The following is a 19,096-nucleotide window of genomic DNA, read 5'->3' as shown; positions in this document are numbered from 1 at the left end:
ACTATGCTTTTCCAGAGAAGTATGGTAAGCAGTCAGTGCAAAACAGCAAGACTATAAAAAGATTGACACAATATGCATCGGTTTCTACTCTACTGTATACAATTTTATTACATTTATTACATAATATTATGTAATTATTATATTTATTTATTATTAATTTATATTTATTATTTATTCCTTTAACTACTACATTTATATATTAAAGCCTTGTGTCAGATGGACATTAAATTATTATGTCATAAAGTATAGTGAATAAAGAAGTTAGCTTGAAGGATAGAAGGAGGACCCATTACTAAAGCAACAAGTCAGATCAATAAAACTTGAGCCTAGGCCAAGAAAAAAACTTGCAAAATGGCTCAGAAGCAATTCCCTCTCCCTTCCCAATTCTCATGAAGAGAAAAGGAGGAAAAGTAGCACTTTCACATTTGCAAATGTTTGCTAATATAGCTGTTGCAATATATGTAGATTTATTTGTCTCAACAATGTCTGTTTTTTAGTATGGTCTATCTGATAGGGCTGACACAAACTTTAAAGCTTTTTTGAAAGTATTTACCATCTCTTCGAAGAGACTAATCCTCCTTTCTCTTTCCTCTAGACCAGGGGTGTCAAATTCGTTTTCATTGTGCTGGGATGGGCATGGCCGGGATGGAGGTGGCCAGCTCAACATCACTTGTGTCGGGGATCCCTGTGGTGACCCAAGCGGTCTGCCAGAGAAAATGGGCTCCTGAGCTCCGTTTTCGGCTGCAACGGCCTCCTGCAACCCTCTGCCAGTGAAAAAGGAGCTCCATTTTTGCTGGCAAAGGCACCGTGGGCGAGTGCTTTGCTTTTCCAGGGTGGTCCCATGGGCCAGAACTAAGCACCCTGTGGGCCGGATCTGGACCCTGGGCCTTGAGTTTGACACCCCTGCACTAGACATTTGAAGCAAAAGGGACAAGGTTTAAGCATATAAATAATTATCTGGACTTTGACTATCAACTTTGGCTATCAGGTTTTCACATCTGAAACACAAGAATTAAGCATGTATTATGTATTAATTATGCTACCTGTGTTATAATAGCTGTGATTGGCTTTCTCAAAAAAAAGTGTCACAATAGAAATATAGCCTATATGAGCAGGGGTGAAATTTGCCCAGTTCAGTTGAACCGGTAGGGACAATTGTCCCTGATTCTGTGAACCCGAAGGGAAAAAAAAGCTTCCGAGGATCGTACGGCTCAGCTATGAGCTGCGCGATCATAGGAAGCTTTCCCACCTACTTTTTAAAGCATTTTTTCCCTGACTGTTCACCTGAACCGGCGGGAAAAAAATGCTTTAAAAAGTGAAAAAAAAGTTGGCCACACCCACCCAGTCACATCACCCTCCCACCAAGCCATGCCCACAGAACCAGTGGCAAAAAAATGTAGATTTCATCATACTGTGTATGAGGGAAGAAATGGAAACAAGCAAACATTAGGAAAAATGCATTTCCTTCCACCATCAAGTTCCAGAGTTCTGTTTAGATCCTTCCTGCATTTCTTAGAGATAATTTTATCCACTGCTTTTCTCCTAAGGCAATTAGAGCAGCTTATAAGCAAACAACCGGTTTTTTTCTCAGAGCACTGTCTCTTTAAAAGATGATAACAGTGACTTGAATTTGATTTCTTTTTACTAACAACCTTCAATCATCCACAGGTAACGTGGATTTCTTAGAAATTGAAAACTGAAACACGCAGATTTGATATTTTACTTATCTTCTTGTTCCATAAATAATTTCCATTCAAACTGCTGTACAGACAGTAACAAACATATCCATAGACAGACATCATCATCCTGAGATGAGGAACAAGAACAAGATGAGGCATCTAGATCTGCTGCTCAAAAGAAAGGACTCAGTATCAGTAATAGCATTATTAGCTTTACAGCGCTCTCTAGATGGTTTACAGATTCAGCATATTGTCCCCCAACATTCTGGCCTTCATTTTACCAACCTCAAAAAGATGGAAGGCTGAGTCAACCTTCAGCGGTCAGAATCAAACTCCTGGCAGTAGGAATGCAGAGCTAGCCTGCAATACTACATTCTAACCACTGCGCCTCTGTGGCTCTATAAGGCAGACATTTGCCTTCATTGCTTGTGAAGACTCAGAGTTGCATCCTAATGAAATAGAACAGTGTGGCCTGCAGACTGGTGCCAATCCATGAATTGTTTATTACTGGATTGCAAAAATGTAAGCCAAGAATTTGAGAGTGTTTAGGAAATTTTATAGCAGTTTGTCCTTGTTGTGATAATCATCAGACGTGTCTCACTGACCAAGACATAGACTTGCTCACATGTTGTCGAACTTGCAAGGGGACTTACACACAGGCACAAGCTGCATTCTCGTCATGTTCAATAGGATGTTATTGCAATGTATTATATTTTAGGGTTAGTTTGTCAGCTGTATCCCAAAAATGTATAAACATCTGAGAAAATGTAGGCATTTATTTTTGTAACTTGTTATTCTTACAATCATTTTAATTTTTAATCAAGCCTGTTTTTAATTTATAGTTTAACATAATTAGCTAAATTAGGGAAGTAACGTGTATATTATTTATTTTTATCACTAATTTCTCCCATCAAAGGATGATTTAAATTTAATTATAACTTTACACGATAAATTGTTAGAAGTGATATACTGAAGCATCACTTCCTGTATTTTGGATAAAAGTTAGAAATGAATACTCTTGAGATTTCTAAAATTGATTTAAAGCATCTTCTTGTCAACATAACTTTGTAAGATTGGTTTTCCAGCTCTGAGTGTTACTAAAACAAAACACAGAAACAGTTTAGATATTATTATCCTCTGTGAGAAGCACTGTCATCAATCTAATCTAAATTAGATAAATTTACAAGGAAGAGGCAAACTAACATCACATTAAAAACTTTAAATGTAGATATATGTAGTGTTTTTTCTAAGTTTATATAAAGGTAAAGGTAAAGGAGTTCCTGCGGATTTTACTCAGCTAGTCATTGCTGACTATATGGGGTGCTGCTCAACTCCCTTTCAAGGCCATTGAGCCAGCACTGTCTGAAGATATTTCCATGGTCATGTTGGCAGCATGGCATCACAGAGCACTGTTACCTTCCCACCAAAGTGGTACCTATTTATCTACTCCCATTTGCATGCTTTCAAACTGCTAGGTTAGCAGGAGCTAGGGCGAGGATGGGAGCTCATATGGCACTCCGGTCTTGAACCTGGACTACCAGCTTTCCAGGTGACAAGCCCAGCGTCTTAACCACTGAGCCACCGTGACGCTCCTCAAAGTTTGCGTAAGGGTAATTAATGTGGAGAATTACTACTTCACTTGTAACTATCCTATTCCTACTGCAGAACAACAAAAAGTTTCAAGTGTAATATTGGATCTTTACATTAATTGCCTATAATATACATGCCCTTTCAATGAATAATATTCAGTTTCTGTTCTCCTTTTTTTCTAAGTAGTGTTTGTCCTGATTATATTTGTTGAAATGTAACTTTATGTCTGCCGAATCTAATTTTAAAAGCCTACATTTTGCATCTTTTTTAATTTCATTTTTCCAACACCTTTTATTATATTTTATAAGAGTATTTATCTACAACACATTGGAGATAATAAACCTTGATTCTTCATTACCAAGTTTGAGAAATGCTGATCTAGATCATAAAAAACAGGGATCATGCAGATTGGAAAATGAGATCCAGTTTTGTGTAGCCTGCAGGCACCTGCCAGAAATCTGGAGCCTGTGAGTTCTAGTTCTAGTCTTTCCTTTAGGCATGAAAGCTGTCTGGGAGAGGTTGGGCCAATCACTCTCTTTCAGCCCAATTCCAGTTGTGTAGTTGTGGGGAAAACATGAGGAAGGAATATTGGATATGTTTGCCGCCTTGGGCTTTTTATTAAAATAAAAAGATGGGGTAAAAAAAATTTAAAATGATTTATAGGACAAGATATGAGGCAGGATTTTACATGGGTATACTGTGCTATTTACATGTAATCAAAGCTGAATGTAATTGGGTGTGCTTAGCTGTAAAGCAGGGGTGTAAAACTCACGGCCTGTGGGCCAGATGTGTCACGCGCTGGCCACGGCCACCTCCATTTTAACAAAGGAGAAAAAGTTGTGATACATCACATGACAACATGTCATCACAAATTTGACATCCCTGGTGTAAAGTGACAACATCTTACATTTTAAGTCTTACTGAATGCCATGCAATATAGTACTGACACGACGTCTGCATACTTTATGCTGTCTTCAAGCTACATTGGCTTTTCTGGAAAACTTGATTCCTCATCTAGCTTTTTGTTTTGAAATATGTATGAAATATTTTTTTATCCAACACAGTCTGAATGATGGCTACAGCTTTCCTCTTTTACTTTACTTTAGACTGTTAGTAATTTAGATTATGTTTCTGTTGTTATTTAGTAAAAATTTGCTCTTGCTCAGAAAAAAAAATACATTCCACACAATTACGTAGACTAATATATGCATAGAAATGCAACTTGTCATCTTTCAAACAACCATTCAACTGCTGACATGAACAATTAACAAAAATTAATTCTATTTTCGTCAACTTTAGAAAAGAGAACTTGGGTTTTAAAAACATAAAAAGGGATTTATGCACCTACTTTGACAACATTTTAACCTCTTTCCTAAGATGGCAGGACTAGACAGTACTGTATTATTTAATAAAGTCACAATAAAATTATAATTTTAAAACAATTAGGAATGAATATATTCTATTGAATTTTCTAGGTATGACATATCAAATATGTGGGCAAATAAAAAGGTTAAAAATTCTTATTAATAGGTAAGAATGCAAAACTTTAATAGTGGTCATAAGATTGGAAAATAGCTGGCAGAAATTTCAAGTTCTAGTTTTACATCCAGCATTCTCCTGTTCAATTCCCTGTATCCATATCAGAGAGCAAGCATATAGAGCCATTCAGTTCAGTTAGCAAAAATATGTTGATGCTTATTAAAGATCAGCAAAATTAACAGGCAAAGCAGGGAGGGGGAGAGGGAGGGAGGGAGGAGGGAAGGAGGGAGAGAGAGAGAAAGAGATAAAAAAAAAGAAAGAAAGAGAGAGAGAGAGAGAGAGAGAGAGAGAGAGAGAGAGACCTTACAAGGAAGACACAGTATAGATGGAGAAGTTAATAAACTTGAAGTCTTTAGACTCGCTGCACACAATACTGTATGTACCGGTTCCAAAGGGAGTGGCCTTTGCTTATTCCAGCTTCAAGCCTTTAATGTAAATAACAGCAGTAGAACAATGATGGAAAGTATGATCCCCCTTCACCGTAAAAGATGGAGGGACCATAAAGATGAATGGTAATGATATATCTGACCCTTGAAACTTGAGCAGATGCATGTGTGAAAATAGTGCTTCAGAGAGCTTGGTTCCAAACTTACACTAATACCTTAAAATATACTTATTACATGCCTTGTGCATTGGTGCAATGTAATTAGCTTCCATAAGCATTCTCAGTGCCACAATTTAAAAGATTTGATTTATTTACCTTGTTTTTATGGTAAACTAAAGCAAAATATCTTAATCTTTTTTCAGATAAAACTGTACTTGGCAGGCAGTAGTAAACATTTGCTTCATGTGGCCTTCTTGTTTCACACATTTTAAACCTTACCATTAAAAAAAATTACAAATTGCATCAGTTGTAAGGAAAAATAACCACTTTTAATTCTTTGCTCTGAAGCACCACCTTGCAAAAAGCTTGATTGGGATAGCATTTACAATAAACACATATAATATTACATGTGTATTCTGAAAACTACTACAACTATCTTTTTAGAAGATTGTAAGACAGCCCATTAATTTTCAAGTTCAGTAAATGCTGAATTACACTAGTCGATCCGAGCTGTAAAAAAGGCAGCCAATTGATATAGAAAAATCATACTTTGATGCCATATTTTTGCGGCTCAGATCCTAACCTTGATAGTAGGAGGCAAAGGAGAACAATGCAGAAAATCAGTTTAATAAACTTCACGATTTATTTGTAATCAGATTCAATGAATTTTTCCATTTTTATGTCTTTTTGCTGTGTTTTAAAATTTTCTTTATGGCTTAAATATGAGGGGCTTGTTTGTGTAATAGGTGTAGTAATCCCTACCTTTTGAATCATACAATGATGCTAAAATAGTTCTGACATGCAATAGTTAAATTACTGAACTGAGAAGTGACAAAAATGAGAAAAAACTAAGCTCCTTCCTTCCCTTCCCTACCCACTATGGCCAAACTGAGATGAATGTAATTAAATGAGCCAACCACTTATTTCCAAGCATATTTCTAATTGGAATCACTAAATTGAGAAATATGCTTTCTGTCTTTTGCCTCTATCTGCAGTCAGATTTTCCCTCCTCATACTGTCTGAAATGCTGTACTACAGAATCTAACTTCCCTAGCAACAAAATCTGTATCTAGCCCCATAGCATGGATGTCATGTTATCTGCTAATTAATAGATCTCAGCTAATACATGTGGGTCTGCCTTTGCAGAATGCATTTGCCAGAGGGAAACAATAGTGCCAGGTCATTAGAGATATCCACCCTTGACTATTAATTCCATTCTATCATACCCTAATTAAGTAGTGCTACATAAACAGAAATATAGATTAGAAAGAATCTTGATATATTGTGCCTATTAATAATCAAATCTATCTTTAAATGTAAGCATTTTTAATAATATTGATTAGGGTGGGTACTACATCAATAATCTAAGAGTTGCTTGAACAAATTAAATGATTTTAGAAATCTAGTCAAGATAGAACATACATACAATAAACCTGTTAGTGGAATAAAATAAGGCTCCAGTACAATACCGTATATCATAAATGATTTGTTTATGAGTTGGATTCAAATATATAAATTATTAATGACACAAAATGAAACATTATGTATTTGACTCCAGCCTAAAAACCTGATTCAGTATGCTTCCAAATTTTGATTTGCCTTAAGAATCATCATTTAATATAAGGATAGTGACACATTTTTTTTGTTCTTGGAATGGTAGGCAAACAACAACAGGTATGCCACTGATTTTCATGTCTGGTCATAAGTTTCTCAGGAAAAGTTTCTTCAGTTTTATAATGTTTCTTTAAAAAAAAAAGAAATAGTGTAAAAATGGGACAATGTTTCAGGTTAAACTTACAACGACGTCAGTTCTCATCTTCCCCAAAGTCTTGATTAAATGAGCATAATGATAATCTTCCATTTGCCTTAAAATAGCTGTCATGCTTGCAACGAAATTTCCCTGAAAATAAAGCAAAATAAACAAAGATGTCACATAATATGCAGATTATCAGCAATTCCAGGCAAATTGCAAGTTATATGAACATTTCTTTTTTTAAAAAAGTTAATAAAAATATGCACTTACTGTTGTTACTTCTTAAGTCCCTATAATTTTCTGAGCACTATATTGTTTCACGTATATGCTTTGTAAAACTCTTGGTTCTTACTATCTTTTAATAATTGTTCAAATACATTTTTCTTTTCTATAAAATACAATTAATTATATGAGTTACTGTACCATAATTTTTAATGAGTGGATTGGATCTGAAAGTAGGAATCTGTATATCGTGCCCTGAAGACATGAAACCTAAATTCAGAAAATCCTGCAAAGTATTATTTTGGCAGTGTGTATGTACACGCACACGGACACACACGTACACGCCTACCTGTCCATTTTGTTCCTGTTCAATGCAAAGTATATTTTGCTTCATTTATCTACAAGTTAAAGGAAAAGGTTTCCCCTGTCCAGTCGTGTCCGACTCTAGAGGGCAGAGCTCATTTCTGTTTCTTAGCCAACACTGTCTGAAGAAGTTTTCGTAGTCATGTGACTAGCATGACTATACACGCTGAGCAGTGGTGGGTTTAAAAATTTTTTAGAACCTCTTCTGTAGGCGTGGCCTGCTTTGTGGGAGTGGCTTGCTGGCCATGTGACCAGGTGGGAGTAGCTTGCCAGCCATGTGACTGCGTGGGTGTGGCCAACTTATAAAATGTGGTGAAACTCACTTAACATTGCTCTTGCTTAGCAACCAAAATGTTGGCTCAGAAACTCTGGCATTTGAAGCGCGCAAGTCTTAAAGCTCTCAAGTTACAAGACCCTTGCGCCCCTAAACCTTTAGAAAAAAAAAAACCCAGGGGTGTTCAAACTTGACAGCTTTAAGACTTGTGGACTTCAACTCCCAGAATTCCTCCTCTTGCTCTTCATCTTGATGATATGCGGACGGGCAGGGGGAAGGAGCTGGAACCGGTTCTAAACAGCACTGTAGATTTGTGGAACGTCTTCTATAGAAGAGGTTAGAACTGGCAGGAACCCACCCCTGACACTGAGATACACAATATGGTGTTAACTTTCCACTGAAGTGGTACCTATATATCTACTGACAATTGCATGCTTTCGAACTGCTAGGTGGGCAGGAGCTGGGGCAGGTAATGGCAGCTCATTTAGCTTCATGTCTAAGGTGAGACTAGAATTCACGGTGTCCTGGTTTTAACTATCAGATAAAACTTGATCTCAGTTGTATTAAATAGTGTATTGTATAATATTTTAAAATTTATTTTAATTGCCACTACAACATATAACTGGAAAATGGCATTGAACTCTACCTTATATAAATATTAGGACTATGTAGCTCTCCAATAGTCTTCAGCGTGTGTGGAATATGAATGTAGATTAAAACAGCTGCACCCTCTTCTGAAGCACTTCACATTCCTAATAACTATATTGAAGTAATATATTCTTTTGCAGAGATCTATACAGATGTTCTTTTGTGTGTGTTTATTCAGATGTTCATAAAAATGCATAAATACGCAACCATTATCATTAAGTCCGGACTAAACTATAGGCAAAATAAAGAATTGAAAGACCCTTGTTTCTTGTACAGTAATCATTATCTACACAAAATAATGAAAACATGGAGGGAGACAAGACTACTTACATTGAAATTAGATATTGTAAGGGACAATTTTTTTAAATCAGATAAACATATTCAAACATTTACCAGCGCCTGCAACATCCTCTAAAACATTCTTTTATGTTGTAATCTCATGACAATGTACTGTTTGACTGTTTTGTCCAAGATATTATTTTTTAAGAGCCGTGGTGGTGCAGTGGTTGTAGGCAAATTCTGCTGACTAACGCCTGCCAGCAGTTCAGCAGTCCAAGTCTCACCAGCTCAAGGTTGACTCAGCCTTCTATCATTCTGCGGTTGGTAAAATGAGGACCCAGATTGTTGGGGACAATATGCTGACACTGTAAACTGCTTAGAGAGGGCTGTAAAGCACTGTGGAATGGTATATGTATAATTCTAAGTGCTATTGCTAAGAGCTTTAGTAATTAATTTTCTAATTAATGTTTTAGAATATGGTCCTCAGGTTATAGCCATTTGTTCAATGACCATTCAAAGTTATGACAACATTGAATGGGGGTGGGAGATTTGTGACTTGTACTTGAAGTTGTGGCTGTTACAGTACATCCCTGTGGTCACATGATTGCAATTCAGGTGCTTGGCAACCAGCTAGCAATTACAATGGTTGCAATGCTCTGCATTCATATTATCACCATTTGTGACCTTCCCTGCCACTTCCCACAAGTAAGGTCAAAGTGGGGGAACCCAGCAGGAAGTTACAAGCCATCCCCACTACTTTTCTGTCCACTTGTGATCTGTATTACCTACCTGCCCATCTAGCAACCACCCATGGCACCCCACCCACCCTCCATACCAGCCTCCCCTAGCACCTGTCTGCTGGCCTGTACTCCACGGCATTCATTCGTTGGCTGCCCACTCTCAGGTATCATCTGCCAGCTTGGTTGCCTGAGACTCTTGCCTCTTCCCATGTCATGGTCATGTGAGGTCCTCACTTAACAACCTACACAGTCCTGAGATGATGATGGCAACCAGGACTGCTGGGATTGCTGTCGCTAAGTGATGCAGTCATATGACATCACTCTTTATGACAACATCAATTGCCAATGGAAATTCCCATCACAACTGCCATTGTAATCCAAGGACTACTTATAGAATATACTCATTCAGTAGGAATTCTAAGGTAATAATTCTAAATAATGATGAAAAAGGAATACCTACAACAACTTAATTTGGGTCTTGAGGGAAAATATCAAGTTAACTTTATGAATGTATGCTAAGGCTTCCTGGATTAGACACAATTTCTAAATCAATACCTTAAGGAAAGATGCTTAAGAAGATATCTCCCTTGCAGATTTCTGACTTATTTCCTCTTCAAATGGTTAATTACTTAAGATTAATGTTTGTGCAGATGAATCCACTTTTTATTTTTCCAATACCTTCAGTTTTTATCAAGGGATCCTAATCTTCTTTGTAATTGTGCAAAATTTCTTTATTGCAAATTATTAAGATAATGTTGATTAGTAAATAAAGAAAATTAATCATTGCACGAATTGAAATCTACATAAAATCATTTCATGAATTATCATGATTAGAGTTTCTTTAGCATTATATTTTCTTTTAAATGTTAAAAAAAATTAAATTATGAAACGGCCAAGAGTGTAATAGTAGGTGTGCTGTGGGAACAGGAGTAACTTTCAGCCAGCTTCCCAATTGATTTTGCTTGTGGGAGACCACAGGTAATGTCAGAAATTGTGATCACGTGTCTGCAGGAATGTTGTGATGAATGTTGCAAACAACTGCAACTTCATAGCCAAATGTAAGTCCCCCTTGTTCAGTGCCATCATAACTTAGAAAGGTTGCTGAATGAGTGCTTGTAACCCAAGGACTACCAGTATATCCAGTCACCTGATTTTATGATTAAGAGTAATAGAAGGCTCACAGGTCAAACAGGAGGCTTAACATTACTGTACTGTACGTCAGAAGATAAACCAACTTATTATAGATTTCTAGAAATCATTTTTCTTTGTTCCCAGCAAATTGGATTACAAACTGTTAAAGGAGGACCTTAATTTATGTATACCTGTAATTTATTCAGGGAAGCAGAAATTGCTTTCATTTGTGTATTTTCTTATTCTATCTTTATTGCAACAAGTTCTGGTTACCATACCAGAGGTGGATTACTACCGGTTCAGGCTAACTGGTAGTGGAATGTTGGCAGAACCGGCAGTGACCCAGGTTGGCCACACCTCTGAACCAGTTCCCCAGTCGCTGCTGCCGGTATGTTTTTTTGTCCTTTTTTAATGTTCTGCACATGCGCAGAACTATTTACAGGCAACTGGCATGTGCATGCAGCGCGTGCAAAGCAAAACGGCAGTAACACCAGTAACAACCCACCCCTGTATCATACACAATTATTCTTAAAGCTTCTCAGATCCTGTGAGAAGGTTTTAATTGGCTGAAAAAGATTACATAAACAGATTGGATTTCTGAATCCTTAATCCTGATCTGACACCTAAATCATTACACCAGACTATCTTCTTTCTCCTGATTTTCAGGTGGCAGAAAATTTGTGGGAATAATTAAAGTATATTGTTAAAAGAATGTAATACAACTCCCATTAAAAAAAGATTTCATCCAGATCAATCTGGAAATTAAAAAATAATAATCCCAGGAATCCAGATTGGTTTCTTCATTTATTTTTTGTTTTTTTTTAAAGGTTTAGAGTTCCCTCTCCCAATTCGCCCCATACATCCCTGCGACCAATTCGCTCTCACAGAGAAGGACTCCTCCAGGTGCCGTCCACTAAGCAATGCCAGAGGGCGGCGCCGAGGGGAAGGGCCTTCTCTGTGATGGGCCCAGCCCTCTGGAATGACCTCCCCCCCGACATTAGGACAACTACCGATCTCCGCTCCTTCCGCACGAAACTCAAGACCCACCTGTTCCAACTAGCTGGCCTGGCTTGAATTACAACTACATTTTCTAATCCCCCCTGGACAATTTTAAATCTAAACTAACTGATTTTTTGGGTATTTTAATTGTTTTAAATTTTATTGTGTTGTTTTTAACTTATGATTATTTATTTATGAATTGTACAATGCTTTGATTACCTCCTCCTTGTCATTTATTTGTATATTGAGTTGTACGCCGCCCCGAGTCCCTTTGTGGAGAGGGTGCGGCCTATAAATTGAATAAATAAATAAATAATAAATAAATAAATAAATAAATAAATAAATAAATAAATAAATAAATAAATAAATAAATAAATAAATAAATTCTATATGTGCCTGGCATTTAATTTTTGTGTTAAATAGGCACAACCTGGCAGTTTTGAAACTATAGTATTTTGGCTGGTGGGGTCTAGGAGAAGGGCCTTTACTGCTGTGGCTCCTGCCTTTTTGAGGTGAGATTGGTTTCCATCCTTTTGATCTTTCATAAGGGCCTGAACACCTGGCTCTGCTAGATGGCTTGTGGCCCAACAGGGAATCATTATATTTGAGGTGGTTGAACATTAAGAGCCAATTCCACCTCCTTCCCCATAATTTTATCTAATTTTTTAAATGTTAGTGTTATATTAATTTGGTTTGCTTTTTGGATTGTTTCTAATTTCCTTTTAACTTTTGTAATATGTGTTTTTTAATGCTGTACGCCGCCCTGAGTCCTTTGGGAGAAGGGTGGCATATAAATCCAATAAAACAAACAAACAAACAAACAAAACATCCAGCTCCCTCCCTCCCCAACTTTTAACTATAATTCTATTTTGATTGTAATTTATATCTCCATTGCTTTCAAAGTATTTATCTTTATGGTTTTAATGCTTTTAATGCTGTAAGCTGCATAGTCATTTATGAGATGAAAGGGCAAATAAATGTAATTAATCAATAAATGCATTCGTTGATTTCTAACGGAATGGCATGGCAACCATAGAATCATCCTTTGCTTCCTGGTTGTGAACCATTTATGCTCTGACTACTGTTGAGTTTTTGCCATATGCCAGGTTGCTCAGACACAAATTTATTATTTATTATTTATTTATTTTATTGAACTTATTAGTCGCCCCCTCTCCCCACAGGGACTCGGGGCGACGTACAGAGCAATAATCAAGATAGCACCATAAAATCGTGCAGAGGAGGTAAAAATAAGTCCATAAATAAGCATACTTACAAATATACAACGAAAAAGCAGAAAAGATTTTAAGAAAAAAATAAAACAATTTTAACCATAGTTCTCCATCTTGCAGCCTCAAAAGCATCAGAAATAGTAGAGGGAAAAATTAAATACATTAATCTTACCCTAGATAAGTTCCAGAAATAAAGTGTAGCCCTCACAGTGAAGAAAAATCAGAGGCATTTTTGTTTCCACCTCGGATGATTCCCAAAGGCTTTCATGCTAGGTATCTCGCTAGTTAAAAGTGATGCCTACAACTTTAAATTAACAATCAGTAATATCAATTACATGAATTCTGGTTCCTTTTTTTCTTTTCTTTGCTAATTTGGTTCATACATTTAACTACTGTATGTCTTTGCTTTCAAGTGTTATATTCCCTGTTCTTCCCCGACTTACGACCGGGGATTCCCTTGCGCAGGCTAGCAACAGCCAAGCCGCGCCGGGGATTCCCTTGCTGCAGGCTAGCAACAGCCAAGCCGCGCCGGGGATTCCCTTGCTGCAGGCTAGCAACAGCCAAGCCGCGTCTTAGCCAATCAGGCGCGGCTTGGCTGAAGGCGGGCTGTTCGCGCTTCCTGGTTGGTCTCTCTGCTTGACAGCTCTTGTATAAATAGCTGTCAAGCAGAGGGACGATGCTTCTCTCCTGTATTTTTGCCTCTTGCTGTTGTGTTCAATAAATAGTTGGAAGTTCCTCAGCTGTGTCCAGCCTCGTTCTTCCTCACCATTCATCACTGGCGACGAAGGTGGGATCGCTCTGAGGCCGCGGACACCGACGGAACGGACCACCGCGAACGAGCCACTCGAGTTTTCAGCTTCATCCACGAGCCACAAAACTTCGAGTCTTCATGGCCTCGTTACCTCCTTTCGCTCCCTTCGGGACAGCCGGCGAGTCTTGGGCCGGCTTCCTCGAGCGTTTTGAGTGCTTCATGACCACAAGTGGCAAGCAGAACGTGCCGATGGAGGAAAAGTGCAGCTTTTTCCTCAGCTGCTGTGGACCCCCAATGTTTAACGCCGCCAGGGCGTTAGCCGCGCCGCTGCCAGTCCATTCCCTCGACTGGGACACCTTGATGGCCAACTTGCGAAGCCACTACGCACCGACGCCATCAAAAATAGCACGGCGATACGCCTTTCGCCAGTGCGTTCAAAAGCCGCATGAGGATGTGAGCCAGTTCCTCCAGTCGCTGAGGACCACGGCCATCCCTTGCGAGTTCCTGGACCTCGACGACAAACTGGTGGAACAGTTCGTCAGCGGGGTCAAGGACCCCAGGCTGAAGAGGCGCCTCCTAGCCCGGCCGGAGGTCACCCTGGCTGAAGCTGTCGCGGAGGCGCGGGCAGTTGAGTTGTCCGAACAATCAACCGCTGAGATGGACCGCTATCAGCTGCCGACCCAGCCTGGCCGCACCTGCCTCATCAACCAGTTGGTGCCCCTGCCAAGCCCCGCTGACGAAGAGGAAGAGCTCGTGGCCCGTCTAGCAGCTCTGCAAAGGCGCCGGACAGCGCAGCTTCCTCGCCAAGCCGCGGCTGCCTGCCTCGGCTGCGGGGGCAGCCACGACTGGTCAGCCTGCCCGTTCAAGGCATCCATCTGCCGCCGGTGTTCCAAGAAGGGACACCTGGCCCAGGTCTGCCGGGCAGCGTTGCCTCAGCACCCTCCCCAGGGCTCCTCGGGCCAGCAGACGACTCCAGGACCGCAGCAACCTCGCCGCCAGCAGCGCACGAGAGCCAACTGCTTCACCGTCGAGCCAACACCAGCGGCCGCTCCTGCCGAAGCAGTCTACCAAGCCTCCGCAGGTGCTGACAGCATCAAGGCGACAGTCCTCATCGAGGGGGCTCCGTGTGTGATGGAGGTGGACTCGGGATCGTCCCGCTCCATACTCTCCTGGGCAGACTTTAATACTATTTGCCCTGGCGTTTTAAAACGCCAACTTGCCTCCAGCACCGTGGCCCTAAGGGACTACCAGGGGACACTTATCCCAACCCTGGGTTGCTACACTGTGAGGGTTGAATACGGGGACTTTTCTGGGTGTCTTCTGGTATTGGTGGTTGAGAAGCCCCTCCCCGCATTACTGGGCCTGGACTGGTTCCCTGCCTTGGGCTTGTCCGTTCATGGGGTACATTCCCTATCTGACACGCCCCCTGACGTGGCTGCCATCATCGCCGCCTACGCGGACATTTTTGACGGACAGCTGGGGTTGTACAAGGGCACCCCCATCTCCCTCAACCTAGATCCCCAGGTTGCCCCTATTAGGCTGAAGGCCCGCAGGGTGCCTTTTGCCTTGAGGGCCAAGGTTGACGCGGAAATCAACCGTTTGCTGGCGCAGGGCGTGCTGGAGCCTGTTGACTACTCACGATGGGAGACCCCCATAGTGGTCCCCGTCAAAGCCGACGGCTCCATACGTCTCTGCGCCGACTTTAAGTTGACCATCAACCTGGCCCTCCAGGCAAACCCCTATCCAGTCCCTGTGGTACAGCACCTGCTCCACTCCTTGGGGCAGGGCTGTATTTTCGCGAAACTGGATATGGCGCAGGCCTACCAGCAGCTCCCGGTGGATGACGATGCGGCGGCTGCGCAAACCATCGTCACCCACCGAGGGGCTTTCCGCTGTCGCCGCCTCCAATTCGGCGTTTCCGTTGCCCCGGGGATCTTCCAGAGCCTCATGGAGCGGTTGCTCCATGGGCTCCCTGGCGTGGTACCCTATTTCGACGACGTCCTGATCGCGGCTTCCAGCTGCTCGGGACTCCTCAAAATGTTAGGGAAGGTCCTCGACCATTTTAGGGGCGCGGGTCTCAAATTAAAGCGCAGCAAATGTTCGTTTGCTGTGCCCAAAGTGGACTTCCTGGGTTTCTCTATAGATGCCCAGGGAATCCACCCCACCCCTGCCAAAGTCGCAGCCATTAGGAACGCCCCCACCCCCGCCTCCAAGGCGGAGCTGCAGTCGTTCCTAGGGCTTTTGAACTTTTACGCGCCGTTTTTGCCACACAAGGCGTCACTAGCCAAGCCGCTGCATCGGTTGCTCGACCGATCCGCAGCCTGGCGCTGGGGCAGACGCGAAGCGCATGCGTTCGCGGCTGTCAAAGACATGCTGACGTCAGAGGCAGTCCTAGTCCAATACAGCGACAGGATGCCCCTGACTCTAGCCTGTGACGCCTCCCCCGTGGGTTTGGGGGCCGTCCTGAGCCATGTCCTCCCCAACGGCTCGGAAGCCCCCATAGCTTTTTATTCGCGGACACTCTCTCCGGCGGAGAGGAACTACAGCCAGATCGACAAGGAGGCTCTGGCTGCTGTGTCCGGGATTAAAAAGTTCCACAAGTACCTTTACGGACGGCATTTCACGCTTTACACCGACCACAAGCCGCTCCTTGGGCTTCTGGCCGGTGACCGTCCGACCCCTCCCATCCTGTCTCCCCGCATGACCCGTTGGGTGGAGTTCCTGGCGGCCTACTCGTACGCCTTGGTCTACCGCCCTAGGAAGCATTTGGGGCACGCTGACGCCCTCAGCCGCTGCCCCTTGCCTGTGCCCAATCCACAGACTGTGCCATGCCAGTCTGTTTTGGCCATCGCGGACCTGGCCTTGCTGCTCTCTTCGAGCGAGGTGGCTGCAGCGTCCCGGGCCGACCCCACTCTCTCCCAGGTGATGGCTTGGGTTCTGCGAGGATGGCCTGGAGGGGCGGTGTCCGACGACCACCGTCCCTACAAGGCCAGGCAGATGGAGCTATCACTCCACAGTGGGTGCCTCCTGTGGGGTGATAGGGTGATAATCCTACCTGCCCTCCGCGAACAGGTGCTTTCTCGGCTCCATGAGGGCCACCCGGGCATAGCTCGTATGAAGGCGCTCGCGCGCAGCTATGTCTGGTGGCCCCGCCTTGACGACGAGATCGCTACCTGGGTCGCTAGGTGCTCCACCTGCCAACACTCCCGGCCGGCGCCTCCGGCATCCGCGCCACAGGAGTGGGAGATTCCTCGCGGCCCCTGGTCACGCCTGCACCTTGACTTTGCGGGGCCTTTCCGAGGCAAGGTCTTCCTGGTCGTAGTGGACACTTATTCTCGCTGGGTGGAGCTCATCCTCATGACCTCCACCACGGCTGAGGCCACTGTCCGGGCACTAATGCGCCTGTTCGCCACCCACGGCTTGCCGGACGTAGTTGTCTCGGACAATGGCCCTCAGTTCGCGTCCACTGTGTTCCAGGAATTCCTGGCCTCCCAGGGCATCCGTCACGCCCCGATAGCCCCATATCATCCGGCCAGCAATGGCCGGGCGGAACGAGCCGTTCGCTCGGCCAAAGACGCTCTTGGACGAATGGACACGGGCGACTGGCCCACGAGGGTGGCTGCTTACCTTTTGGTACAGCATTCCACCCTGTGCCCCCTCTCCGGAAAGTCTCCTGCCGAGCTGCTGATGGGCCGGCGCCTGCAGACCACCTTAGATAGGCTGCACCCGTCCTATTCTGAGCTGCAGCCGGGCAACCTGGGGCCCCCTTCCTGCTCTTTCCTTGAGGGCGACTCTGTCTGGGCGAGGGCCTTCTCGGGGGATTTGAAGTGGGTGCCTGCCACCGTCACCTCCGTAACCGGCCCCTGTTCTTACAGGGTCCGGACTGCCGATGGTGCAGACTGGCGCCACCACGTGGATCAGTTAAGGCGCCGCCTGCCTCCGGAGCCGAACAACAGCCCTGCAGGGTCGACCGCCGCGGTCCCTCCAACGACCCCTGGTCCGGCGCCGCAACCGTTACCACCGCCTTGGCTGTTACCCTGTCAACCACAGCGGCCAACCGACACCGTGCCTGGCCCCATCCAGTGGCCACCACCACCAGTCTGCCCATGCCCCATTGGGACGCCTGCCCCCGAGTTGCCCCCTGCCTTGGCCTTCCCACAATCAGGCCAGCCCTATTCTGCTCTCCGTTCTGATCCTTCTATCTCAAGCCCGCCAGCGGCCGCGCCCCCTCAGCCCAGCCTACCTGCTCCTGTGTCTCCGCCTCCTTCAGGTGTAGGCCTCCAAGATGGCGCCCGGAGCTCCACTCCCTTTCGAGAGGAGCTCCCATGGGCACCACCTCCTCCTCCGATGGTCTGCCCCGTACTGAGGCGTTCTGGGCGGGTCCGATGCCGCCCTGCGTACTTACGCGATTACGCATGCTCCGCCATCACGCATGCGCCCTCGTTAGGGGGGAGGAGTGTTATACTCCCTGTTCTTCCCCGACTTACAACCGGGGATTCCCTTGCGCAGGCTAGCAACAGCCAAGCCGCGCCGGGGATTCCCTTGCTGCAGGCTAGCAACAGCCAAGCCGCGTCTTAGCCAATCAGGCGCGGCTTGGCTGAAGGCGGGCTGTTCGTGCTTCCTGGTTGGTCTCTCTGCTTGACAGCTCTTGTATAAATAGCTGTCAAGCAGAGGGACGATGCTTCTCTCCTGTATTTTTGCCTCTTGCTGTTGTGTTCAATAAATAGTTGGAAGTTCCTCAGCTGTGTCCAGCCTCGTTCTTCCTCACCATTCATCACTTAGCATGATATGTGAACCCAGCCACTATGATTTGTTAACCATGGTTGATGGATAGCTTAATCAACATTTTTGCAGTTGGAAGGATATATTTTTTAAAGTTATTATTCTGTTATTGATGTCTAAAGTGGATTAGGTAGTTACATGAAAAATTCTAATGGACTTAGATGATTAATTTTATATTTATTATATTTTCTTATCACCATATCCTTACAAATCAAGATAGAAATGTACATATACTGTGATGCTTGATCTTACTAAACTACAACATTAACATTAAAATATTTTCTGTTCTACATTTCAAATGATGGATGCACAGCATGCAGAAAATAATATATTTCACTATAATTTCTACATGGAGCTCAGTGAAGAATAATGGAATGGGATAATCACTCAAACATTTGTTTTTTAAAAAATAGGTTTACACATTTAGAAATGTATACTTTTATGTGTAGAAAACAAATTCTGAATTTTATTTTTAAAAAACAGTAGTAAAAGCAAATGCAAATTAAATTCAAAAAGAAAAACTTATAAACAAAATAGAAAAACTGCAGAGAAAAAGAAAAATAGGAAAAAAGG

At 43.0% G+C, this 19,096-nt stretch overlaps 1 protein-coding gene across 1 annotated transcript in view; it reads right to left on the bottom strand.

The window, feature by feature from the left end:
• DOCK1 (dedicator of cytokinesis 1) overlaps window positions 1–19,096 on the bottom strand; it is a 459,011-nt gene that overhangs the window by 185,992 nt on the left and 253,923 nt on the right. The window contains exon 28 of the mRNA XM_081954827.1: window positions 7,151–7,252. Coding sequence (XP_081810953.1) covers window positions 7,151–7,252 — 102 coding nt within the window. The remainder of the gene's footprint in view (window positions 1–7,150; window positions 7,253–19,096) is intronic.

The sequence above is a fragment of the Natrix helvetica genome (assembly GCF_964273705.1).
Source record: "Natrix helvetica genome assembly, chromosome: 5".
NCBI lineage: Eukaryota > Metazoa > Chordata > Lepidosauria > Squamata > Natricidae > Natrix > Natrix helvetica.
Note: the sequence above shows the minus strand (reverse complement) of the source record. Positions and strands in the feature narration are given on the sequence as shown.